The sequence below is a fragment of the Capronia epimyces genome (assembly GCF_000585565.1).
Source record: "Capronia epimyces CBS 606.96 chromosome Unknown aczIQ-supercont1.5, whole genome shotgun sequence".
NCBI classification, from domain to species: Eukaryota; Fungi; Ascomycota; class Eurotiomycetes; order Chaetothyriales; family Herpotrichiellaceae; genus Capronia; species Capronia epimyces.
In genome coordinates, this window is record NW_006912908.1 from 652,641 (window position 1) to 678,413 (window position 25,773).

A 25,773-nucleotide genomic window follows, 5' to 3' on the forward strand; every position below is an offset into this window, starting at 1 on the left:
TCTCCTGCATGTTCATTCTCCTGCATGTTCATTCTCCTGCATGTTCATTCTCCTGCATGTTCATTCTCCTGCATGTTCATTCTCCTGCATGTTCAGTTGCCCTGCGGTATATTGAACCACGACGACGTCTACCATTTCCAACATTGCCTCACTTGACAATTGAACAATGTCTACCGCACGGAGCCCACAGTTCGTCCTAAACGATACACGCCTTGTCGGTGCTATTCGAGTCGTAGTCCACACGACCGGAACTGCTGGGCCAACAATTAGTGACAACCACTGGTCCATCTATCTCCTTCTTCGCGACGGTGGTTCAATGCGCGTCAATATGACAGCAGAGACGGGCTACATCATTGGGATCCTAGAATGGAAAGAGCTTCAGTATATATTGACGACCTCCTCACTCCGGCACTGGGACTATCCAGTGCTGGGAAACGTTCGTGTCTGCAATATCGCATGGCTCCTTCATGAAACCAAGCGTAATCAGTATGATATGTCTGGCGGCGGCTCTGGATGCAGGTATTGGGTGTAAGTCTATCGCTTCACTTGCCCGCAGTATGCTCACCAACAAGTAGATGGGTCATGATGAGGGACTGGTCGAACAAGCACTGGATCGCAGCAGGTGCTGCTAATGAGGTTTGGCCTCATCTTCCTTTTCGATATCACAGAACCAACTCGCGCATCCCACTGAACATGGTACAAGGGACGTTTTACTAAAGTGCAGGTTAGCGTTTCATGGAGGACTACTGATTGTAGTGGGAGTTAGGGTGGTAGAGAATAGTTGTCTGCTCCGATTCAAACGTAATGGCCGAACTCTTCTGGTGCTCCAACCTATACCCCTCGTTAGGAGGATACACGGACGTCTTGGTTCGAAGCTTTACGCCATTCAACAAACAAATTCTTCTTGGTCATCACATAGTGATAGTGTCCACCGGCTTTGCTGTATGAGGTGCCTCATCAAGACTGCTCCCGGGGGTAGGGTAATAGAGAGGTGGAAGCCCGGAGGTAGGGTAATCGGCGGGATTAAAGACAAAGTCATCTCGGGGTGCACTACACCAAGGGTTAGCTACTTTGCGCGGGGAGTTTAGGAGAAAGTGGTAGCTCACAAGGAAAATTTGATGTTGTTCCACCATGCTTTGTGTACAAGGTCGACTTGGACCGCCTCGAACTGCGAGATAGATTGGTCCAGAATGACAGGGTTCGTCTCTGGCTGTTGGGTGATCAGCTGGGAGCATCTCTCGAAGATTCTCGGGTAGAATCCTGCAGAGGTCCAATCCAGCACACAAGGCGGATGATTGTCCAGCCAGAAGATATTGCGAGGAAAGAGATCCAGATGGCAAAACACCAATTCCAGGCCTTTGAAGGAGATTTCGGTCTTGGGGTCGAGAAGACGAACATTGAACCACGCCTCCATATCTTGGACGGATTCAAATGTAGGATGATCTGCGTCTCCGAAGAGGAAGCCGCGAGACGGTCCACCTCCTGTGAGTGGACCTGGTTTCTGAGACTTGAAAGATGCGAAATGCTCCAAGATCCGCGACATGGCAGCTTGGTCGGGGCCCTCGGCGATGGAATCCTTGATGACTCCTTCCATGAGATCCATGACGATATAGCCGTGCTCCTTGGAGTCCATGAAATACCGGTGCACTCGGGGCACACGCACAATGCTGGGGTCGAGCATTTCGTACGCTTTGGCTTGATTGCCGGCTTCGTCCTTGCCGAGTAGCCATCCACACTTGACGGCCAGCTGGTCAGTTAGTTTGACGACCTTGCCGCCGTACGGCACGCTGCTCAGGAGGAGATCAGGGGTGGCTTCCTTGCAGCGCTGGATTATTTCATCGTCTGAAAACGATTTCATCATTTCGTTGTAGCTGGTGGCCATGATGATGTTTGGAAGTTGGTTACAGTACACCGACTTTGGTAAAGTACATATGTAGGCAGTAGGCAAGCCAAGAGACCAAGCCACTATTACTGTACACCGCTTTCTGCAACCTGGCTTTCATACCAGGGTCAACCCCCTAACCCTCCTATCAAAGGGGTATGGGGGGAGCCCAGACTTTATAGGTGTGCCTATGGTGCCTACACCAGCCTTCTGGTTAAAGAACATGGTTGGAAATGCCTAAGTTAGTGCCTAAGTTTAACACTATATGCAACTCCTACCACGAAAGCATGAACGAGGTGAGATCGAAAGAGTTCTGCTCTCTTTGTTTTCTCTGGATTTGCTCAATTTGTGATTTATCGACAGGTATCCTTTTGACTCGACGTCCTTGTGATGAGCCAAGTGTCGTCCGCAGATGTTTCCGCATATCCTATCTCCAGAATCCTTGGTTGCCTGGGCCAGGCGAAGATGTAGATCGAGCCCTGGGCGGCTTGTCGTTGATTGATTGTTTGTGGTAGATTGTCACCAACTGTCTAATGGAATGGTTCGAATAGGTCTTCCTTCTCCACATTACACTTCTACTAATAAGGTCCTTAACTTGCAACTGGTTTAAGTTGGGGTTGGTTAGGTTGTATTCGGAAGCTCAGAAGGCTCGGGGGCCACATTAGCAGCAGCTAAGTATAGCTATAGTATCAGCCCCCGACAAATCTACATAATATAATTCTAGCTGTTACTCTAATTGCAGAACAAAGCAGACCACCTTCATGTCGCGTAATATGTCGAAATCGGTTCAGAATGCTATATGCAATTAAAGGATTCTCCTAATTTAATTGAACAACGCAACAGCATAAAGCCTTATGAAGAACGCCGTGCCGAAGAAGCCGTGATGTTATTAGCCTCTGGGACTGTCCTGGTAGCTTTTGGAGCCAGAGCAAAGTCGACTTATTTGGACTTTTTAAGGAAGGTTCACGATGCCGCAGGTTCTAACATGGCTGCCCTTTGTGTTGTCGGACTGTGAAGAGCAAAGATTGGCGAAACCATCCAGGTCGAAATCAATGGCGTCTTTGCTACGTGAATGAATACAGATACCCTCTCGTAATGATGGATGAAGGGCAAAGACGACAGTGATATAGTATGGCTGGCGAAGAATATCATTCCGTACCGGGACATGCAACTTAACAACGTCGTAATAATCTCGACGCATTCATCGACCACGTGTTCATTAAGAAGCTATCAACCTGAGCTGGTAGCATCAGCAATGAAAGAAAGCCACCTTCCTGTCCAGCGACGTCGAATAATACAGCTCTCATATGGGATCCGTACAGCCTCGTTGCTATTCCGACAATCCGACCATGCCTTCGTCCCAAAGCAGATTTCTATCATGGGTATCATAAACGCAGTTCACCATTCCCATCCCAATAATGCTATCGTGAATTGACCCGCTGCAAGGGTCACCGAAGTCGACTGCGGTGAGAAGCGCTCGTTCAAGGTAAAGGTCTCCCGTCTGGGCGACAACTTCCTATCTGTCCTCAATGACCGGGCAGGATAGCACAGGATGTCGGCGTACGCGTTTAGAAACCATGGACCTACGAACAGATCAGCTCCAGCACGATTCGGGATTATGCGCAGGACTCACCTTGATAGTCTTTGCGTCGAGCTCGAGGCCATCTTTGGCAGTCAAAAACTCTTGGACATCTTTGCGTTGATCACCCTGGAGCTGAATCACCTCCCCCATTTCGCTATCTGTGACGATTGTGCCATTGCAAGCTAGGATCGTCGTGAGTCAAGGTCCTTGACACAAAGAGATATCCGTCACATACCGAATTTCTTCTTGATGACCTTGAGGATCTTCTTCTGATCAAACTTCTTGGGGAGGCCTTGGACGGTTGTCAAAGTCTTACGACCATTGCGCTCTGCACCGACGCGTTAACCTGGCGTTTATTCTTCTTCTCGAAGGTGATTGGATCTTACGTTGGATACGTATGTGGATGTAGTTCTGGGATTGCTTCGCGTCCCCAGTGTCGTCGTCGGCCTCCGCGAAGGGGTCTGTTTCCAGGAGAGATCAGCAACACATCACAGGCGCAGGCAAAACGCATCCGGGAATATGGTGATTCTGAACAAGACACCTCTTCCTGGTGGTATACAATCTACTGTTTCACGGGCACTGCTGATAGCATCCGCTGGCGAGCAGATGGTGGGCCATTGGTGGTGGAAGTGAGGTGGCGAAGGCGGGCTGAGAGAGGGGGTGGCTTACCAAAGGTTTTGAGGTTTTGGATAGTTGACATAAACTCGTCTGTTGAAAAGAACCTGATTGATTCAAAGTAGGACGAAGGTCGGCGGTGATATATTCGACGGTGGAACTGGAAAAGGACGGAGTTGTGGAGTGGAGAGTGAAGCTGGTGGTGGGCAACTGTTTTGAAAGGAGGAGAGAAAGAATCTTGGGTAAGGAGACTGACTGCGTTACTGATAAGTGTGGCGGGGGAGGTGACGAAGAACTCGAGAGAACTCTCTTTCTTTTCCCACTGCACTGGCAGTCAGGCGCAGCCGCCAAGACCCGTGACCGTGGCCGTGGCCGTGGCCAACAATCTCCACTGGCACTGCACTGACTGCACTGCACTGCACTGCATCGTGCCTGTCATCAGTATTATTACTCAGGCTCGGGGCTGATCTATGACAGGTCTAACCCGACGGCAAGCAAACAGTACCAACTTCCAGTACCTAAGATTCCTGGTAGGGAGGCCCTAAGGCGCCTAGGTCCCTTATCATGGTGCCCGGAGGACCCGTACCTCCATCGCTATAATTCCCGGTCCCCCTTTAGTATGCCCGAAATACCACATGCAATGCGGAACGCGGTCGTGACTCTCCTTTGCACGCACAAGTCTTCAGTATTGTTGATACAAAGGTACATAATGCTTGACAAGTCCGCTTGTTGACTTCCGAATATGTTTCTAGACTGATTCGCCACAAGTAAAACCCTGGGGTACACAAATATGTGCCATTCCTCCAAGTCCATCGCCCATCTATGACCAGCCATTCCCACGACTCCTAAGTCGAGCCGACGGGCGGCACTGCAGCTGCTGCACCGCTTGGGTTCGGTGGTGGTGGGAGAAACAATGGCATGTACGTCTAGATGATCTCGTCAGTTTGGGTCAAAGCAGATGGTTTTCCGTGTCATACCACAGTGACAGCAAGAACTTTTGAGGATATTAGCTCCATTCCTAAATGCGGCCAGACGATATGCACTCACCTGCCATGCCAAAGGACAAATATCCTGGTGTACCACTGCTTTGTCGCTGTGCTGGGGTCTCACCCAGCCAGTTGAGGAGAGAGGTCAATAGCGAAAACCTGCATCTGTCAAATCATGGCTGGTTCCGAAGTAGCGTATCGCCTTACCAGCCGAGCATTCTAGTCATGTTCGTCAGCAACCAACATTCGCGCGTAGAAGAAGCCACACTGTCTTACCTATTTCTGGTAAACATCTGTCAATGGCAATTAGAACTCGGCTGTCTGCAGGAAGGACTGTATACTCACGGCCGCCATGGGCATAGTGCTCGTCAGCGTTGAGCCAAAATCGGTAGGCTTTTCTTCTTTGGGCTCGACATATGGTATGACTATCAATGGGTGAGCTCGTGTCACAGGGGATCTGTGCTGTCGAGGTCGAACGAACCGAGATCCGCCCTCCGCATATCTTTCTTCGTAGCCATGGTTTCGGCTGAATGAACAAGGAGGTCTGTCGTTGCCTTCTAGAGAGATAATACCCCAGTATAGCACCTGAGCAAAGGTGGATTTGATACGGACTCTGTAGCTGTATAATACGAGGCGGCCATGAAGGATGCCATGCCCATCATGATCGGCGGAAGAACCCCGGCCTTGGCACAATCAGGCGATATTAGGGCGGCATGGCTACAGTCCCAGAACGGATTGGCTGCCAATCTGCCTTGGCGGTCACTTGGTACCGACCTACTTGTATCCGTACATGTAGCCTTCTACTCACTACTCGCCATCGAATGCGTTCCATGGTCTTCGTCGATGTTCATCCCTAGGCTTTGCAACAGATGTCGCGGACGGGAGATAGATGCAGTGCGGAGACGCTCTTCGAAAGCTACATTTTCATCTTCTTCCATGCGATCCAGCGGTACCATACATATAGATAACCATCAGGAGCTCTTCGAATATACATCTGGCAGATGGCTGTGCGTGTTTTCAAGGCGTTGATGAGGCACCACATAACTGTCTCACAGGTACAATGAGCCCCTTCGTCTTTCAGAGCGAAGGCTTGTCTTCAACGTCAACGAACTCAAAAGGACCGTCGCCAAGTGCCTACATCAGCCAGAGTCCGAAGTCAAGGAACTCTTCAAGCTCTCAGAGGGAGGATTCAATCGTGTATTTCAAATCAGAATGAAAGATGGCTCCGAAGTACTTGCCCGCCTTCCGTACCCTTCAACAAAACCCAACCGATTCGCCATAGCCAGTGAAGTTGCAACTCTCGACTTAGTCCGTGCCAATGGTGTACCCGTCCCCAAAGTCTTGGGATACTCAACCGATACTGACAATCCTGTGGGGACCGAGTTCATGATCATGGAGAAACTCCCCGGCCGTCCTGTTGGTGATATGTGGTTCGAACTGTCCGAGCACCAGCGTCTCAAGCTCATCTCCGGAGTTGTGCAAACGGAAGTCAAGCTTTTCAAGACCGATCTGCCGGCATATGGTAGTGTTTACTACGAGCGCGATCTCCCTGCTGACGTGCCCCGTACCGTCATAACGCCCTCTTCCGGCAACGAAGGACTATGTATCGGCCCGCACGTCGGCTTGAGATGGTGGTACAAAGAGCGTGACTCAATTCGCGTTGACCGAGGCCCCCGTGAGCTCTCTTTTTCTTTTGGGTGATCTCTCTGTCCGTCTCCCCTCGCCTGCGTGTGCACGTGTGTGTGCGGGCCGGGGGCATCATGGATGAGCTTCACGCAACGCTCGAAGCTACATGTCTAACTGACAAGTGTTTTAGACTCCTCTCCACTCCAGGTACTTTCATGCGTCGCTGCCAAGGAGTTGGCATGGCTCAAAGCTTTTGGGCGTCCACGCCTCCCGTTTGAGCGAGCATATCGTGAGTGCATGAACTACCAGAAATCCCAACCAGAAGAGCACATCGAAAGCCTGGAGAAGTACCTGATGATAGCGCCATACCTGGTGTCACAAGAAGCAAGATTTCACCGGCCAATCTTGCGCCACCCTGACCTCCAACCAAACAATATCTTTGTTTCTAAAAGTCTCGACATCGTCGGAATCGTAGATTGGCAGCATTGCTCTATCCTTCCCCTGTTCCTCGCCGCTTCCATTCCGAAGTATTTCCAGAACTATCATGATGAAGAGTCATTGCAATTCGACCCACCAGAATTGCCCGATAACCTTGCTGAAATGGATGATGATGAGTACGCTGAAGCTTCGGAAAGGTTTAGACGGCGTCATCTTCATTTCTTTTATCTGGGCTTCACGCAACAGCTTAACCCAGCCCATTTCGAAGCTCTAGATAGGCGCACAGATTTGTTGACTCGAAAAATCTTCGATCACGCGGGTGAGCCCTGGGAAGGGAACAGCATCCCTCTGAAAGCAGATCTCATCCACACAACACAAATCTGGCCAAAACTCATGGAAGACATCGGATACGATGAGAAGGTGATGCCTCCATGTCCTATATCTTTCTCAGAACTCGATGTCCAACATACCCTTGCTATCCTACAACAGCAAGAGGATACTGATACACAACTTGAAAAAATCCAGAACGCAATTGGAATCAACGCAGATGGATGGACATCCAACGAGGAGTACGAGGGCGTTGTGGCACGGGCGAAACTCATCAGGAAGCAGGGTTTGGAGAGCCTAGATACTGAAGAGGAGAAGGAGATGACATCGAGGCACTGGCCGTTTGATGATTTTGATGAGGAGGAGTGATATTTGGTGAAACCAGATACCAGCTGAATATCGTGAAGGCCGTGAACAAATCGTCCGGCGGTTGAAACCGCGTAGTGAATGTGCAAAAGACAGCCTTTTGAAAATCGTGAAGAGTCAAGATCGAGCTGGGTGTGAGCACAGGGCGGCATCACCCTCGTCCCAATGGGGGGTGAGCTCGATGCCGTTTTTACTTCCCTTGGCAATGTTTCGGCCTTCCTCGAACTTCTTGCATATCTTGCCTGCGAAGCTTTGTTCCGCAGCCAGAACCTTTCCTTCAAGTTTGACCTCATGAAGTGGCTGTGACCTGTGACCTGTCTTTCCATTGTCCATTCGTGTCTTCAACTCCACCGAAATGTCGCGGCCTGTTTTGACGGTCCCCACGAAGGCCGTAAAGATCTCTTCCTTCGCCTTCGCCTCGGTGGGACAGAACTCTCGAATATGTTCTCAGTGCGCATATCGTCTATCGTCTATCTCTACACGCTCATTCTCCACCACGCGGCACAACAATGCGAAACTCGGAGGTCTTCTAGATCACAAGAATCTTGATTCGAAACTCCCCAAGTCGCATTCCATGAGAACCCGCATGAAAGATGCGGGCAAGCAAGAGTTGGGCAATGACCTAGGGCGAGTGCCCATGTCGCTTGTAATGCCTTCCATAAAAACATTAAGAGAAGGCTTCAGTGGCCAGGTCGGCAAGTTGGCGAAGGTGTACTGGTTCAATCTCAAAACCTCCGTGACGGATTGGTACGGGTATGCGAGACCTATGTAGCTCCGTCGAGCATGATTCGCAGGCTGACTTTCGCAGAGTATTTTACTTTCGATGGTGGGATGCACAAAGGGATCCCACGACCGGGAAGAAGATGAGAAAGCCGCTCGAACTCGGGGAGAGACACGAGACTGCGCGACAGTTACACCAATCGTTCAACAGCGCCCTGGCTAGGGGAGACGTTGCCGAACTCGAGCAGATCGCCTGCGATGGTGTGCTGTCTCAAGCGAAGAGGCGGATTGAGCTTCGCCAGAAACGAGGCTACCCTCCCGAGAAATGGCAGCTCAGGATGTACACGGGATTGAAGTACCCGAAGTGGTTGGAGAAATGGCCCGTCTCCGTGCTCCTGCCCAGGGCGAGTACTCGAGTGGTTTCGGACAAGCTGTCCCCTCTGCCTCTCCCAGAGTCCTACATCCGTCAATGCGTTGTGCGCATCCGTTCTGTCCAAACCTACGAACTTGCCACCGAAGAAGACCTGAAGATATCAAAGCACACCGAGTACGTTGTGATGCAGAAACTCACATTCAAGGGAGAAGACGGGCCGTGGCGGATCTGGGGCACCGTCGAACCGTCCACAATTCAAGAAATCAATGACATGCTGGAAGGACAAGACAGTCAATCGAGCTTTACGGAAAGGTTGTCCAATTTAATGTCTGGCGGATTTCCTGGCGGGCGGCTAAGCTAAAGTCCGTGGTGGAGAGTCCGTTCTACCTTGAAGCCACCTGAAGCCATATGGTCGTTCACCAGAAGTCTGTACAAAAGTCCACCTGAAGCCATATGGCCGTTCACCAGAAATCTGTACAAAAGTTTACACCAGAACTATACTACAACCTTTAATCTTTGCCCACGGCAACGTCTGTTCCAAATGAGCCTTGGTTTATGTCACCTGCCGCTACATTGCAAGATTCAGCTGAAACATGACTGGTTTCCATCTCCAAAATATCGTCGGTCGGAGGCATTCCTTGGGCCGAATCGAAATCCAGACGCTGCCGAAGACGGTCACACCAGACTCTCGGACCTAAGCACCTGAGGCCTCCACCAGGCAAACTCACCGGGAACACGGCTCCAGTTGTACCTTGTCAATGTCCCAGAAGAGACCATCTGTGGAATAGTCTCGAAGCTGCATACCTAAGCATATGTACAGCCCTTCTCATCTCGATCACGCTGGAACTGCAGGCGGCCTCCTATCGTCCCATGCACCCACTGATGTGTCTCCCAACAATTCGAGACTGGTACTGGCGATGGTAGACTTACCCCCCAGATCCAGATCCAGATCCAGATCCAGATCCGCACCTGTCTCCGTTCATGTCAAGACGCGCAGCAGAATTACCGAACTGGAACATCTCGGTCTGGCTTCGTTTCAGTATGACAGAGATTTTGAGCAGTAGCGGCTCGGCCGACCCAGTCCTTCAATTTTGTCTAGTGTAACTACCTTACGGGTCGACATTCACTCTTGGGATGGAGTGATGCAAATGAGGAGAGTACTGTATCTCTGTCTGGTAATGGAGTGATGCAAAGGAGGAGAGTACTGTATTTCTGTCTGCTACATCACGACATAACATAGCATTGCAGAAAGGGATATATATATACCTGGCCAAGTTTAGTCCACTAATTACTTGACTTTTCGATCAATGTCATGCCTACTTTCCTAGTGCGCGAGCCTCGCTCTTTCTACTAGGTAGTCACAAGACCTCTGTCTACGTGAACAGAGAGTTGCTTCTGCTTCTGCTTCTGCTTCTGCTTCTGCTTCTGCTTCTGCTTAGATCCAAAGAGGGTTTGTCTGCTTCTCTGACTTGGAGACAGATCCGGTTGAATCCTATTACATCTGCCTGTCTGATCGCCTTGCAGCCTAGCAATGTCGTAGCAAACATAACATATAAGCGGACAGACTGTAGTCTCTTACATAGGCAGGTTGAGCTGAGTGGTGCCACTACGGACAAAGAGGTCAATGTGGTCAGTCCGGAGACAAAGCCGTCACCACGTGGCAGCGGAGAGCGAACATGTCGTACTGCTCCCAAGGTCAACCAAGGTTCAGCTCTGCCAGTTTCCACCTGTGTCCTCTTTGCTCGATGGGTTGCTAGCAATCCTGCTTGATGAGACCGCACTCTGCCTGTCCATAGTCGCCGCAGATGACGCGAAGTCATGATACTTTAGAAATAGGTTTGTAAAGGCCATCCTCTGCCTCGAACCATTTCTTGCCCTCTTGTCCAATTGAATACAAACCAGTGGTCAGCCGAATTGGGCACAAAACTCCTCTACGATGATTCTCCTTCCATGTGTGCTGCCGTCATGTATGTATGCAATGCGAGGCCGAGAGAAGTCATTATACGTGAAACGTAACATGTTGTGCGAATCCTAGAATCGTGGCTCGTAACGTCGTAAATGTTGGGGGGGAATTCCTGTCCGATCCTGTCTCTCGTTGGTCGCTGGACAAGGCAGTTCTTGTCACCGTCTGCTCGGATTGGCTGTTATGAAGAGGCGAGCCCCAGGGCCCCTGTTGAATGAGACCCCATTTGAGCATGCAGCATGTGCATGTATGGGATATCATAACCAGGTGTGGCTGAATTTGTAGCGAGTGTGACGGGGAAAAGAAGCGAATCCCAATAACGTACTGAGGTAGGCAGAAAAGCATCCATTTCATGATGGTACTACCCTGGCCTCCAGGACCTAGGAAAGTTTTGAATATCTCAGCGAGCTGATGTCGTCAGTATTTTACATGTATCATGAACGCATTCGTCGTTTTCTCCCTCGGGACGCTCCGTCGGGTCGTAAATTGAGAACTTCACGGAGTGCAGGATCATCGAGATCTCGGTCCTTGTGATGCGCTCGAACGTGGCGCTGCAAGTTATCAGGCCGAGGATACCGGTGCTGCTGGTCAGGACAGAACGGGCAGGCATAACCTGGAGACATGTGCACTAGACCGTGCCTACGGGGGCATATGGTCAGCTTGACTGGTTCCCCGAGTACATCACCTATCGTCTCACCTAATCATTTCATTTTTCCTCTTGAAACCTTCACCGCCAGGCCCTCGCCGACAACCCTTCACGGGACAGAAATGAGTCCTTGTGTCGGAATGGACGTTCATATGACTGTTGAGCAGATACTGTGTCTGAAATGGAGCAGCATTGCAGCCTTGGAATGTGCATTGATATGTGCCAGCAGGAGAAACTCGACTAGAGTTTGCAGCGTCGCTCGATGGTAGCTCAATGGCGACCTCAGATTCATTGTTGGACTCCTCGGGCTCTGGATCTGGCTTCCGTGTCTTCTTTGTCCTGGGTTTGGCCTCCCGGCTTGTATCCTGGCGTACCGGTGCCCTCCGTTGCCTTAGATCGTGGACTATCGCTAGTGAAGGAGTCGAGGTAGCTGGGGACTCTGCCCATTCTGACGTGACTGGGGTTGAAGTAGTTGCGACAGTTGCCAACGTAATTTCCGAAGCTGTGGAAATGGAGCTATCTCTGGTTGCAGTTCGAAAGCTGTTATGCGTAGGCGGATCTGGGGGGGACATAACAGACTTAGGGGACTGGAACGATGGCGACGTTCGATATTGATGTAGTGAACTGGGAGAAGGTCGACTGAGGCCGGGAGATATGCTTGGAAAAACAGCTGAACCATGTTCAGGGATATTGCCTATGGTTGTCCTAAGCGACGGAAGTGTCAATTTCGGTCGCGGTGAGGCTGCGGGCGATGACATTGGTGGAGACTTTTGCATGGCAGGGAGAATCACGTCCGGATCGACATCCTGAGGTGTTATTGTGTATCTTCCCAAGGTCGGCGACGTGACGAGCGATTCCTCATCTTGCCGCCCAGCCTCGAGCAGCAGACGTAGACGAGGTGGAGATCTGGGAGGGGGACGGACATCCCATGTTCTCTTTGGCATGTCATGATGTGAGAGATGTCCAGTCCCCCGATCCAAAGCAAACCGGCTGCTGTCAGGTACATGCTGAGATGTAGCGATTGGTGAGTGAAGTGGTTCTTCATTTGTCAAGCTCTCCGGGGACCCATCGATCATAGGAAAATCGTCCTGCGTGTTGGTCCTGATTTCTGGTGTAATGCTCTTGGGGTAAACAAACGACCTCCTAGTAACCTGCCGGGGTGAGGCTATTGTGTCGTCTTCTCCTTTTGATTCTTGTCCACCTCCGTCATCAATCTCCTCCTCTTCTGCCTCAGACTGGCTTGCGGAGGCCAGGGCATGTCTCTCGGCTCTGTTCGCTACCTCGACTAGATTAGGATCTAGAGAAGTTATCAGTACACCATCACCCAGGGTTGGAGTAGTCCGACCCTTTCGAATTCTCCTAGCCCTCGAAGAGCGAGCACCGTGCGCATGTGTTGACTCTTCGTCAGAAGATTCGGACGATGGATAGTAAGGGACGAGCGGCCGAGGACTCGGTTGCGGTATTAGGATCGGTCTTGTCGCTTCCAGGGGAGGTGTTCTGGAAGGCTGCAGGAAGTCCCTTTCTAGGTTATAAACCGAGTAGTCGTTGGGATCCTGATCGTTGGACATGAGTGACCCGAAGAATCACATGGTAGGTCTGGACGGAACTGGGGTAATTCGGCAGGGCAAAGCCCTCGGCCGCGGTATGAGATCCTCGACAGGTAGGGAGATCGCAACGAGTTTCAGATCCTATGTTCGAGGATGAGATAGCGGAGGCGTATGTCTGTCTAAACGAGAGGCCATGTTAGTGTCCGCCCTAAGTAGCAGAGCCTCGAAAGGGGAGCGGGAAAGAGAATCGTCTTTAGGAGAGCCGATGGGTGCACATGACATCAGCTACTGTCACACGGGCACAGGCCATCCTGGAGACGTGCAATGAGAGGGATGGAGGCTGAAATCTGGAAACGAAACATTGTGGGAGGGTCGGTGCTAGTGGCTGGCTGTCTTGGTCCAGACCTCCTCAGTCATCGCCGGTGTCCCGTGTATCGCGTGATACGAGCAAGAGACCCGAAAGTCTGAGCACACTGACAGCGATCGAACAGCATTGAAGCCGGGTCGACTAGGGGGCACAGGATTTTGGATGGACGGGTAATGAATTTTGGGTGCTGGCACGCATACCGGTGTACTGTAGCTTGTGTCCGCGGAGTGAGGGGTCGTTTCCGGGCGACGAGGCTCCAAAATCAGGCAGCAGCGGCCGCAGCAGAACCAAATGCGGCAAATTCCAAATTGAGGTTGATTTGAGTAACGGATATGTTCAAAGTTGTAGTGTTCAGTAAGATTAAGAGGATGGCTCGCAAGGCTGATGTGGAAATGAAGGGCGCGCTGGGAGAACGCCTCCAGGCCACTTCACCAAGGTCGTGCCGGGGTTCAGCGAGGGCACATGAAACGAAGCTTTGGAGGCTGAGCTGAGCACTGCCACCCAGAGGAGCTCGGGGTCAGCGGTTGTCGGTCGAGAAGGGTACTGCTGAATTGGAGGTCTCCCTCATGAAGGGGTGAGGGACGTCGAGCAGGGATGGGCCGTTGAGAAAAATGGTTGACCAGAGGACTGGTCAACCGATATACCCATCCATCTTGCACATGTATCGTTATTTGGACGGCTTCACGTGGCTGGATGCTATTTATTCTCGTGGTTGACAGGCCTAGGACCAAACTGATGCTTCTCTTAAAAAATGAGGCTAATAGCCATCCACACATATGGGCTTCTTCCCTGCGGCTCCCAGACCCCCCTGGAAATGTGTGCAGGCTACCGAGGCTACTGTATGTACTTGACTCCTGAGGGCTGATACCAGGGATCGATTGCTACAGTAAAAGTGTCGGGTGCTCGGCGGCGGAGGGCGAGCTCGAGATACTATTGGATTCGCACCGGGGGGAAGAGAGGGAGGGGTTGGGGACTGCAAGCGTCGTCGGTATCTTTACGCCGGCTTATGGGGATGCTCCCTCCTAGAGTTTGTTCTGCATGACTCGCGGGTACGGCCAGATGAGGTTCCGTGATCCATCAGAGGAATATGCGGTGACAAGGAAGAACCAGGTAGTCCGTACGTACGGTAGGTAAAGTATAGGTGGTAACTAGGTGGTAGGGATAGATGGGAATGAGGACAGGGTGCGGTATCACCAGTCTGCATCCTGGAAGGTGATCACGGTGAGGGGCAAGTGGCTGCCTGCGCCCGGCTACCTCACAACAATAACCACAAATGAACACATCCATTTCTCTTTCAAGTTGCGTTTCTTCCCTTGGGACACGTCACAACACAGAGTTCGACTCGTCTGCAGCCCAAGGATCTAGTGCATTGGATGCTGCAGCTCGCTTGCCATCGTCGCCGGCGCCTCCAAATTTGGGCTTCAATGTCTTCATCGCAAGCAATAGAAGGTTGGCATTCCAGCTGTATGTATGCACTGTCTGGTGATGACCTGTCATCAGATACAAATCACTCCTCCCTCTTTCCAATTCGGTGTACAGGTCTCCTTCCGGCTGTGGATCGCGGCATCTATGGGTTCCCTTGTTTCCCCCGACACGACCACCTCTTCAAGCTGCGTCTCTACGTTTCTGCGGCCATTCATCCTTGCAACCACCTCTGATAGGCGCGGTGTTCTCCAATGAGCGCAGTACGGGTCAAGAGCCTCAAGATGATCCCGTCCACCATTTTTAGGTCTACATGTCAAATCGAAGGCTGCGTTTTTCGTGCTCTCTCGCAGAAGCAATTAGCCATAGAAACTGCCAACGATCCACAGGCTTTCATTTATTGGCACCATCATTAGGTCAACCTCGAACTTCTGAGGGCTTTCAACTGACCACAAGCGAGCTTGAATTATACGAGATGGGCCTGGAAATGTAGTTGGTTGACCCATGAATATTTTCAGACATGAGTGCAATTCCAATTTGCTCTGCCAACCCCCACGCTCAGCTTGCCTTGTCTGCCGATCTCACAGATGGAATCCACGTATCGACGCCGCGCTGAAACTTCGGTCGGAAGATATTGTTTGGCAAAGCGGGCGAAATCATCCACAGAAACCTGAAACATGGTTTACTCTTCCACGACGATAAGCGATGAAAGATCTTGGTGAGAACGGCGGAATCTGCCTCAAGCGACTCCAATATGCAGTAAGAGGACCCATCAAGCCGAGTCTTCCAGAGGTTGCCATTTCGGCACCCTTCAAAGGTTAGCATTTCATCTCTGGCCAGCGTCATCCGAAATGCGCTGGCAATGTCCTTCGCAAGTTGACACTATTTTAAACGGCATGTACGAGAACCTTAAGGCTTCGTGATCCGCTTCTAGCATGGCGATCAGTCTTAGCGGGGATGCCACAACAGGTGACACCCCAGAGCTGTCTCAATCCTCTGCCCGACGGCTTCTAGGATGAAGGCTGAATTGGAATCATGGCGTTACTCACTTGGGGCTCAGGTGGGTGGCATAATCAATGGCAATTTACTCGAATACTACTTCGATAGTATTATGGAAATCTCCAGCTCTACAGGACAAATATCTTTCTAATATGTTAGATCTACTCTATGGCCTCCGATACTCGATTTTTCATCATATAAATCCTGTGTCTGGTTAATAAGACGCCGTCTCGTAAGCCGCCATCTGTTTTGACACCCACCATAAGGCCTACAGTTGTTGGATCACCTTCCTTCGAAAGCTCCTGCGAAAATGATCCCATAGACAACTGTAGGATCTTCTGGGGAGTAGGGTACCATCGCCTGCAGCTCAACCGGCAGCACTGGTGGCTCCAGTATGATTCATGAATGTCTTGCTCTCCTGTCTGAAAATCATCGTCGACACCGTTCCTAGCGACTGCTCAAGAATAGCCCAATATCGAGCGGATTGCAAGTGTTACCATAATAGTGAAGATGGATCCGATCCGTCGATCTGTAATTGAAGTCATCAATGAGCGAGCAGCGGCTGCTCAGAGTCGTCCTCGGCCTCTATGGAAAGATCGGCGTGGCCAGGATAGAGAAGGTAATGCTGCACAATGAAGATCACATCAAAAGCAATGCTGATGTTCGAAAGTCCTAGCTTCAGAGGATTTCCGGTGATGCCGCTCCAGTCACCTTGGAGACTGGCATCGATGACTAGCTGCAGCAGTGACAGAATGCCACCAGTCAGATCGAAAAGGATTTGCAGGATGCTCCATCCTTGGGTTGACTTGCGCTTGTAGTTGACCCAGGCTTGCGGAATGTACTTGACAAACGTGCAAGTGAGCTTCACATAACCCAAGGTATAAATCTGTTACATTGTCAACAGTGCTGGACAGAATGTCTCGCAATGGGATTGTCTCACCACATCGAGCCAGGCCCAGTCTAGTGGATCATGCTGCTGCCACCCTGCACGGCGCAAAACCAATATGGCAACGGCAGCAATGGCGACAAGGCTCCCACCGACGATGCCCAGCACGGGCCCGCTGGCGCGCTGACGAGAGGAGACCTTGAAGTACCAGGGCCATTTGAAAAATTGAGAATAGATCAGGAGTACCATGATGGTGGCATGCACCCCGAATGCCACATCGTTAAGCCGGACAGTGGGCTCGGGCGACGCCGGATGTCTGGCAGCATATTGCGCCCGTATGGTCGGCGAATATAGGAAACTGCAGGTCGAGATGGTGTAGCAGACAAACCCGAGGACGTTCAGAGTGGGAAAGTCGATGGCCAGGCCCAGTGTTGAGCGACGCTGCCAGTTCATCCAAGGTTGTGGGTAGAACGAAGCACTCCACGATATAGTGCTGTGCACCGCCGTCAGTCCTTGATATAGGGTGGAGGGCGATTGGGAGCAGCCGGTAGACATACTAGATCCATCCTAAGAGTCTGACGATGCAGAGTGTGAAGGGTTAGTTGACCAGGGTGTATGGACACTGGAATGCGTTTGCCGCAGGGTTGGACGGGCGCATGGCGTCGTACCTTGAGAGAGCCTGGAGAATGTGTTCATGTTGCTGGCTGTCCATCATTCTTGGACGACAAGGCTTGGACGGGGGCGGTCTGGGGGCATATGTTCCAAATATATCTTCTGGGAGATGGTAGACGCAAAGACGGGATTCCGAGTGACCTGAGATTCCAGGGTGTTGCACTTGCGTGCCGACACTGAGTCAGTGGGGTGAGAGGATTAGGGACTAAAGGACCTAGGCCTAAGCAGCCTAAGCAGAGCCTAAGCTGCCTCCGCCTGCGCCTGTCGCCCTGCACGACGCTCGAGGCAAATCTTGGCGCCTGCGCCCAGGGATTCGACTGGGATGGTGACAGCCAACTTGGTGCGGCCAGCATTGACAGCTCACAGGAAATCGAGCACCACCCTTTGCCGCATTGACTCTTGAAGTGTCGCGGAGTTATCTGTCTCTATTCTCAATTGGTACCATCAGCACAGTCGACCAGTCTTGCCATTTGGCCCTGGAATCCTATCCCAAGGTCTCTCCAAACAACCTTGTACCCCGCCTCAGACCGAGTAAACAAGAATCCGCACATCCGCCCGGTGCATCCATACACTGTCCACGAGGGAGCCCATCGTCAATTCAGCTCACCCAACGCTGGCAAGAGACGGAGTCATCTCACTGCATGGTCCAAACATCTCGAGCGTAGGAGGTCGGCCTCCAGCAGAGTCCATCCCTCGACCGTCAACGCCGCACTCGAACCATGTCGCCCTCACCGCAGCTCGCTCCGCCCGGGAGCAGCTCTTATGACTCGAGCACAATGCATGTCGGCGACGGGACCTGGGACGCAGGCAGGGATACATTCCTACTACCCAATCTTGTCGGATTGAACTTTGCGACAATGAGATACAATGGTACGGGCGCAAACTGCTTGTTGGGTTTCTCCACTAACAGCCGCAGGCATGGGGAACCGCTTCTTCACTATGAACGGCTACCACTCTCTGGTCCAAGCGCACGGCATCATAGCGGCCGTGACATTTCTCGGAGCGGTGCCACTTGCGATATTCCTTATGCGATTCTACGGTCGACAACCACGATTGGCATTGCGGCTGCACATATGGCTCCAGATCCTGACCCTGCTTCTGAGCACGGTGGTGTTTATTCTGGGATTCATGGCTGTTGGTCCGAACAGAAGCTTGACGAATCCACATCATGGCATCGGCGTTGCCATTTACGTCCTCATCTGGGTTCAGGTTCTCGGAGGATGCCTCCTCCACAGAAAAGAAAAGGGAAGAAAACGGTTGCACATTCCAGTCAGAGCCATGTTGCACCATTGGCTTGGACGTGCGATTGCTTTGCTAGGCATTGTTCAAATAGCGCTGGGCCTGACGCTCTACGGATCCCCACTATACCTCTTTGTTCTCTATGCGCTGTTTGTCTTCGCATTGCTTGTTTTGTATTTCATTCTGCAGTGGTTGGCTGAAAGGCGAAGGGCGCGATATGGGGCTGATGGAGGCAGCTATTACAGTGATGAAGTCGTTTCCAGGCCTGATGGACGAAAGCATTCCGGGCTTGGAAAATTGGCTGCAGCTGGAGCAGCAGGTGCAGCGCTGACGGCATTGTGGAGGAGACGATCCTCGGGGCATCGAGCACATGGCGGAGATGGGTTTGGACCTGACGAAAGCAGTGCATCGTACATGAGTGATGAGAAACTCTCCGAGACCTCCCACAAAGGCATTGGACATCGTCTTCTACAAGTCGCAGCCATAGGCGGTACAGTTGGGGCTGTGAGAAAGCTTTTCGGCGGCAGACACAGCCAGGACGATGATTCGGACGTCGGCCCTTACAGACCACCTCTTGGAGGCAACCAATCCGTGACCACGGACTCTATGTCGCAGGTCGAAGAAGGAAGGCCACCTGTCCGGCCAACCACACCTATGGGGGCAAGCCCAGGGCATGTGCGACCAACTCATCCTCTGGCACAGCCGCCAATGACGCCAGGCTCGGGACGAAGACATTCAGGGTCATCCTACTCCTACAGCGACTCATTTCTATCGGGCTCGCCTTCGCGGCGAGGTAGGAGGACACACACTTTTCGCGACGCCTTGGCAGCTGGCGGTACTATTTTTGCGGTTCGACAGCTGTTCAAAAACCGCAGGCAGCGGAAGGAAGATGTCCGTGCAGAAGCCTTGAGGAAACAGCGGATAGAACAAGAGAGTGTTGATCGCATGAACTCTGTTCACCGATACACCGGCGATGGTGTACCACCACCCAGACGATTGCGCCATGACAGATTAGGGAGCCAGACTGCATCTGATCTTTCAAGTGCAATGGAGAGTCGGCCGGGAACAGGAGCAGCACTACCGGTAGCAGGTGTGGGAGCAGCAGCAGCAAGCGCACTTGCGGACAGAAACAGAATCAGGCCCGTTGGACAAGACCCTTCAATAGTCACTCCGGGCCCATCCGCTACTGCTCCGGCAGATATCCCTCCTATACCTCCTCCTCATCTGGATTCGTCTGGAAGTGAGCTATACACGACAGGATCCGGTCACCAGAGGCACCGACACCACCTCGGTGACGAAGCAGCTGCCGGTCTCGCCGGTGCAGCTGCCGGGGCCATGGCCGCCGACCACGCACGCAGACGGCACAGCGGCAGGCATACCGATTCGATGGAGTCTCCGCCCGTGAGTCTCAAGGTCAAGATGCACAATGACGGGCGACACGTCACGTTACGAAGGTTGACGGAGGAGGAGGCGGCGGCGCAACGACAAGAACGACACCGACAGCGGCAAGCATCTGCCGCGAGCCGACGACGCACTTCTAGTTTCAGCGGCAGCGATAGTGACATACTGGGAGCCGGGCCCAGTGCTGATAGACGTTGGAGACGCACCGAAGCACTGGAAGCCGAACAAGCTGAGCAGAACGAGGCGGCTGCGGCAGGCGCAGCGGTCCCCGCAGGATCGACTCAAAGCCACGCTCAACCGGCATACCCTTCACCTCCCCCACCAGGGACCCAGGCCGTTGATCCCCGTACTGGGGAGACATACCATGTCCCGATGCCACCACCGATTCCGACATCAGCCAGCAACCTCGGACCAGCCGGTAGTGTTACTTCGCCTGGCACCGAGACCAGCGCGGGCACCGAGTATGCGAACAATCGGCGGCGAAGGAGGGCGGAACGGGCTCAAGCGCGACTGGCAAGGGAAGGTCGGGGCGGGAATACAGTTGACTTTACTTGAGTCAGACCAACTCGGGTCACATACGCTTGAGTTAAGGCCAACTCGGGGCGGGAATACAGTTGACTTTACTTGAGTCAGGCCATCTCGGGCCACATACGCTTGAGTCAAGGCCTAAGCCATCTCGGGCCACATACGAATGATGTCTTGTCTATGTTTCCGTTTCTCCAGTGAGGTGTGGACAATGAAATGAAACTTGGGACATGGGACATGGGAATAGCATAGCATAGCGTTGCATTATCATTGAGAGCGGAGGCAAAGCCTTGGTCAGCCATGTCGAGGTTTCTAGGCGTAAATTGAAATGGTATTGAATTGGAATTGGCTGTTTTCGATCTCATTCTCGTCTCTTTTAGAAAACCATTAGGCTGTAAGGTGTAAGGTGTGTTTGTGTGCATTAGGATGTAAGGTGTGTTTCAAACGTGTGTGCATTAGGATGTAAGGTGTGTTTCAAACGTGTGTGCGTTAGGATGTAAGGTGTGTTTGTTTGTGTGTGGTTTGACGACCCCCTTTCTGCAGAATCATGTAATTGCATACCATGAGTAGGCAAGCATAGGCAAGCATAGGCAAGCATAGGCAAGCATAGCAAGCATAGCAAGCATAGCAAGTATAGGTAGCTGGACTGGGCTGGATGGGTTGGGCTGGCTTGTTGGGCTGGGCTGGGCTGGACTGGCTGCACACCCTGACGGTAGGCAAGTATAAGGTAGGTAGCTGGACTTGCTGGGCTGGGTGGGTTAGGCTTGCTGGGCTTAGGAAGGCTTGGGCTCAGGCTGGGTGGATGGGCTGGTTGGGCTGGACTGGATGATTGACTGTATGATATGATATGCTATGTGTGTATGTACCTACCTATGTAGCAGCCACGAACATTGACGGAGATGCCTTGACTGGTACATTACATTAGGATATTGGATTCGAATACCAATCAAACAAAGACAAAGACAGAAAAAACTAACTAATTGCAAGTCCAGCATCATCATAATCATGATCATCATCGTTATCATCGTCACCGTCACACTATCAGTCACTGCACTGCACTACATGACTTGTGGCTTTCTCTCTGTCCTCGTCAAAGAGACGAATTCGGGAGAAGCGACAACACAACATAACATAAACTCTTCAGATAGGAACAACACAACACAACCCCTTCAGATAGGAGATAGGAGATAAGAAAAACCGACAGCCCTGACTGAAAGGAAAAGGAAAGAAAGCAAGAGTAGTGGAAAATATAAAAGGAGAGGTGCCGATTTGTCCTGTCCTGCCATGTCCTGCCATGTTCTGCCTTGCCTTGCCCTGCACATTCCTAAGCCTGATCCTCACGCTCTTTTCCAAGTCCAACTCCTTCTGTGTCATAGTTGTCTAGTCATATTGTCTAGTCACAGTTGTCTAGTCTTTCATGACGACGTCATTGTCAGGGGAGGATGAGGAGGCTGGCTGAATCAGATTTCCAATGGCCATGGTGGGATGGACCGGCTTTCGAGCATAGACGGTGTAGCTGTAGGTGAAGATGCACATGGTCAGCATGAATGGTTCAAAGATACCGGGGAATGATATCGAGACAATCTCCGCGGAGGGGTAGACAGAAGACATAACAGATAGGGGAAAGAATTCGGCTTGAGGGGTAAGCAGCAGGTGAAGAGTATTTATTGTTGTGGAAGAGTGGGAGAAGGGTTAGGGTTAGGGTTAGGGTTCGGGTTAGGACAAAAGAAGGGGGAGAAGGCAGGAAGGGATTACAGTAACAAGACTAGGGGAAGGGAATGGGATGGGAATGGGAATGAAAGGGAAAGAAGGTTGACGAGCAAGACTAAAAGAGAGCACAAACGCACTGTTCAAACATGAAGCTCTGGTGAGGGAATAACCTGTGCGAAGACTTGCGAAACAATTCCATCTTGTCAACGCTGTGCTTAGGTGTCCAGTCAAAGGCCATGGAAAAGAACGGAGGATCCGAGTCATCTTTGGGTCGGGAGTGGTAGAGCTTCTCCACCAAGGAGTAGAAGCGTCTGGCCAACTGCTTGTTGTGTTCCGGCGGGAACTGTTGGATGTCCTCGACGACGTCGACAAAGCCTGCATCCTTCAGGTACTGGCTGAAAAATGCCACACAGTCCATGGGAGTGCCATAGGCCTTGGACGCGGCGACGAGGGTGTCGCACAGCTCCAGAAACCCGTCTTTGTAGCGGGGAGGACTCAATTCTGGGCCTTGGACCATCACAGGCTTCAAGCTGGTACAGCTCAGTTCAACCCAGCCGCCAGGCTTGACAGAGGTGAAGATGTTGGCCACCAGACAGGGCCAGTCCTGCACCACAAACATGGGGTCTCGCATGTGGATCAGGTCGAAGTAGCCCTTCTCCCACCTCCACGGCCCGTTCACATCTTCGTTCAGGAACCGCGTGTCGTACAAGCCGGACATTGGGAAGAGAGAAATGATATCGGTCCCGATGAATCGAGACTGCTGATGTTTGTACGCCATTTCCAACACCCACCTGCCCGTCCCCGTGGCCAGGTCGAGCACTTGATGACGGCCAGGCCCGAATGGGGAGGAGAGCATCTTGCCAGTCACCTGCGCCCACCTTCCACTCTCTCGGACTTGAATGGGGTTCTCTTCCTCCGGCGGGCAGACCGGGAGCGAGTATCGGTGACGTGAACGGGCAGGATATCGTCGATCGCCCACCACAATTATGTCCGCCTCATCCGGCCTCGTCCAGAGCACTTCTTCCGAACGCCCTTCGAGCTTCACGGTTTCTGCCTCGTCCGCAGTTGTCGGGGGCGACGGGTAAGGCTGAGAAGCTGCTGCGTCTGACAGCTCGCCGTGGCTGCCTGTGACAGGAATCGACGTAGCAGGCAGCATGTCATGCGAACCCGGCGCTCCAAACATCCTGTAGTTGCCTCCCGTAAATGTATCAGTAGGTAGTGCATCGGGTATTCCATCAGGCAAAGCGGGTTTGCCGGCGAGAAACTCTCCAAACGAAGGCAGACGGTCCCGAGGAACTCGAAGCCGGGCATAATCCCAGAGCTTCGGGCGGTCTTGAAACCCTGTCGGTAGTGGATGCACTATAGAGAAGGGCTGGGACGGTGGCCAGCCAACTTGGTAGATGAATCTCGCCACCGCCTGGGTTGGTGGCAGAAGTGATGCTGCGGTGGGCGATGGTTCCCTCGGGAGATACGGTGGTGAATTGCGTTCGGAGCATGTCGAGAGGACGTGGGCAGGCCCTGCCGGAGACATCATCATCTGTCCTGACACGCTTGTTCCGCCGGACACGTTCGAGTCCGTGGAACCAGTAATCGAGGCAGGCGAGCGATGAATCTCTCGAGGTCTCAGAAGCCCCAATCCATATGGCTCAGCGAATCCCTGAGGCGGCGGCGCCCAAGAAGTCAACTGGGTCGCAGCATCAATCACCTCGTTCTCTGAGTTGATGAAACTGCCGCATCGGTCAATAAGGGCAGCGAATGGGACAGGAAGAAAAGAGTCTTACTAGTAGGATCCGTCGGGGTTGTTCCAAAGCACGGCTTGAGGGGGGCTTGTGTGAGCCATGTCACTTTGCTGTCTTGTGCGATGGTACGACTGTAGGACTGACAGGTTGTTTGAATGGGGTGCTGTCAGGGAATGTCACTGTCAACATGCTCAGGATGGGGAACGGTAAGAGACAACCTGAAGAAAAGAGAATTGGAAGAAGATTGACCAGACGGATGCGGGACTCAAGCATTTCTATCTGCCAGGACTCACTCACCTTTACCCCACCGAGAGACTCGAGCACCATGGTGGACGAACCAGCGTAGAGGAGAGGTTGAACCAGAGTTGACCTGTCGATTGACATGGGTCGGTGGCTTTGGGACCGGGAAGTTTCCCATCCTTGAGAATGAGAGTTCAGGGCGTGTGTCGATGGCGTCGCAGCTCAGGACCTGTAGACATGACGGGGAAGACGTGCTTAGCTGCCGAGAACGATACTATAGGCTGGCTTGCAGGAAGGCAACATTGTCCTGCAAGCCAGCACTCATTGAACCTGTCCAAGTCTGGGACAGGCAAACCCCCTTGCGTGTCTAGCCTCGTATTGCTCGATCATGGAGTGGACTCGAGATGATGGCTGATTGGGGCGTCACTTAATCTCTAGCCCCAGTATGCACTGGCTTGATCGCTTTCACTTCGGAACGGGATAGTGAGAGTCGGATATCGAGTTGATCTAAATCGATCAGCGGGTTGGATACATGCCAGCCTGAAACATGATCACCGCTTTCGGCTATCTTGAATACGTGAAAAGCAGGGGAAAGCATCACCAGAAGGTCCTACGGACAAACTCACCATTTGCACATTCTCCATACTTGGAGAGTAGAGCATGAGAGTGCTGAGAGTGCGGTAGCATGCCAGCGTGTTCAACTCGGTACCGAACAATTCTGAAGCACAGTGTGCCTCACTATCCTGTAGACCCCAGGCCACCTACCACAGGTTGCTCGAATGGGCAATAATTAGCCAGAGAGACTGTTGGATACGAGGAAGCCGGACCCCCGCTTTCTCAACTGCGATCAAATGCACAATGCTCACCTCCATTGGCCGCAACAAACAATAGTGCATTTTCAAAGGCAGAGGTGGCTGCAGGAGTGAGGGATTCCATCGGCTGAAGGACAGGGAGCGGCTGGCAAGCCCAGGTTCTTGTTGGCCAGCGCCTGACTGGATCTTGACATCGCTAACTAGCTCGTTGGAAAAGATGCCTACCGTGTGCGGCAGGCAGGTCTGGTTGTTCGTGTTTGACCAAACTGACCAGATGGCTTGCTGTACGGACACAGATACCCATGTTCAGTCTCGCACTACGCTTCTTCCACCCCTGCAATATTTCCTCAGAGAATGGACTAAATTAGTTGGTTCAAGTGTTTTCGGATGAGAAGGCACACCCACATCAATGCAGATGTGCCTTCATCCCTTCCCACACACACACACACATCTGAGAGGGTGGTCTGTAGCCAGGAGAATCGCTCAGGGATATATCCCAGTCCCAACAAACCTGATTTAGGCCTTGTGCAGAAGAGGGCTGTCAAGTGACAGCAACAAGTAGAGTAAGGGGGCCGCCAGCCGCATTGTGTAGCGAGCACGCATCTGATCTGCCACAGACTTTCCCATTTTGCATTAAGACGGAAAGGATGCCTAACGATATTGTCGTCGAGTTTACCGACGGACAAAGAG

At 52.1% G+C, this 25,773-nt stretch overlaps 10 protein-coding genes across 10 annotated transcripts; 4 read left to right on the top strand and 6 right to left on the bottom strand.

The window, feature by feature from the left end:
- Positions 1 to 244: 244 nt before the first annotated feature.
- Positions 245 to 532, top strand: A1O3_06174 (uncharacterized protein; the record flags this gene model as incomplete). The annotated part of the gene is made up of 1 exon (XM_007736294.1): positions 245 to 532. The coding sequence occupies exon 1, from the start codon at positions 317 to 319 to the stop codon at positions 530 to 532; it is 216 nt and encodes a 71-aa protein (XP_007734484.1). The 5' UTR covers positions 245 to 316.
- A 570-nt stretch (positions 533 to 1,102) lies between these two features.
- A1O3_06175 (uncharacterized protein) lies at positions 1,103 to 1,882 on the bottom strand (the record flags this gene model as incomplete). The annotated part of the gene is made up of 1 exon (XM_007736295.1): positions 1,103 to 1,882. The coding sequence occupies one exon, from the start codon at positions 1,880 to 1,882 to the stop codon at positions 1,103 to 1,105; it is 780 nt and encodes a 259-aa protein (XP_007734485.1).
- A 1,594-nt stretch (positions 1,883 to 3,476) lies between these two features.
- A1O3_06176 (uncharacterized protein) lies at positions 3,477 to 4,164 on the bottom strand (the record flags this gene model as incomplete). The annotated part of the gene is made up of 4 exons (XM_007736296.1): positions 3,477 to 3,646; positions 3,700 to 3,792; positions 3,851 to 3,925; positions 4,134 to 4,164. The coding sequence occupies 4 exons, from the start codon at positions 4,162 to 4,164 to the stop codon at positions 3,477 to 3,479; spliced, it is 369 nt and encodes a 122-aa protein (XP_007734486.1).
- Positions 4,165 to 4,924: 760 nt separating this feature from the next.
- Positions 4,925 to 5,583, bottom strand: A1O3_06177 (uncharacterized protein; the record flags this gene model as incomplete). The annotated part of the gene is made up of 7 exons (XM_007736297.1): positions 4,925 to 5,005; positions 5,057 to 5,073; positions 5,127 to 5,224; positions 5,273 to 5,284; positions 5,342 to 5,358; positions 5,411 to 5,490; positions 5,547 to 5,583. The coding sequence occupies 7 exons, from the start codon at positions 5,581 to 5,583 to the stop codon at positions 4,925 to 4,927; spliced, it is 342 nt and encodes a 113-aa protein (XP_007734487.1).
- A 694-nt stretch (positions 5,584 to 6,277) lies between these two features.
- Positions 6,278 to 7,825, top strand: A1O3_06178 (uncharacterized protein; the record flags this gene model as incomplete). Its single annotated transcript, XM_007736298.1, has 2 exons — positions 6,278 to 6,740; positions 6,882 to 7,825. The coding sequence occupies 2 exons, from the start codon at positions 6,278 to 6,280 to the stop codon at positions 7,823 to 7,825; spliced, it is 1,407 nt and encodes a 468-aa protein (XP_007734488.1).
- Positions 7,826 to 8,177: 352 nt separating this feature from the next.
- Positions 8,178 to 9,276, top strand: A1O3_06179 (uncharacterized protein; the record flags this gene model as incomplete). Its single annotated transcript, XM_007736299.1, has 2 exons — positions 8,178 to 8,575; positions 8,631 to 9,276. 2 exons carry the CDS (start codon positions 8,178 to 8,180, stop codon positions 9,274 to 9,276), a joined length of 1,044 nt encoding a protein of 347 aa, XP_007734489.1.
- A 2,036-nt stretch (positions 9,277 to 11,312) lies between these two features.
- A1O3_06180 (uncharacterized protein) lies at positions 11,313 to 13,092 on the bottom strand (the record flags this gene model as incomplete). Its single annotated transcript, XM_007736300.1, has 2 exons — positions 11,313 to 11,517; positions 11,576 to 13,092. 2 exons carry the CDS (start codon positions 13,090 to 13,092, stop codon positions 11,313 to 11,315), a joined length of 1,722 nt encoding a protein of 573 aa, XP_007734490.1.
- Positions 13,093 to 16,403: 3,311 nt separating this feature from the next.
- Positions 16,404 to 17,300, bottom strand: A1O3_06181 (uncharacterized protein; the record flags this gene model as incomplete). The annotated part of the gene is made up of 2 exons (XM_007736301.1): positions 16,404 to 16,745; positions 16,800 to 17,300. The coding sequence occupies 2 exons, from the start codon at positions 17,298 to 17,300 to the stop codon at positions 16,404 to 16,406; spliced, it is 843 nt and encodes a 280-aa protein (XP_007734491.1).
- An 836-nt stretch (positions 17,301 to 18,136) lies between these two features.
- On the top strand, positions 18,137 to 20,612 carry A1O3_06182 (uncharacterized protein; the record flags this gene model as incomplete). Its single annotated transcript, XM_007736302.1, has 2 exons — positions 18,137 to 18,287; positions 18,334 to 20,612. The coding sequence occupies 2 exons, from the start codon at positions 18,137 to 18,139 to the stop codon at positions 20,610 to 20,612; spliced, it is 2,430 nt and encodes an 809-aa protein (XP_007734492.1).
- A 1,795-nt stretch (positions 20,613 to 22,407) lies between these two features.
- Positions 22,408 to 24,132, bottom strand: A1O3_06183 (uncharacterized protein; the record flags this gene model as incomplete). Its single annotated transcript, XM_007736303.1, has 2 exons — positions 22,408 to 24,019; positions 24,074 to 24,132. 2 exons carry the CDS (start codon positions 24,130 to 24,132, stop codon positions 22,408 to 22,410), a joined length of 1,671 nt encoding a protein of 556 aa, XP_007734493.1.
- Positions 24,133 to 25,773: the final 1,641 nt, after the last annotated feature.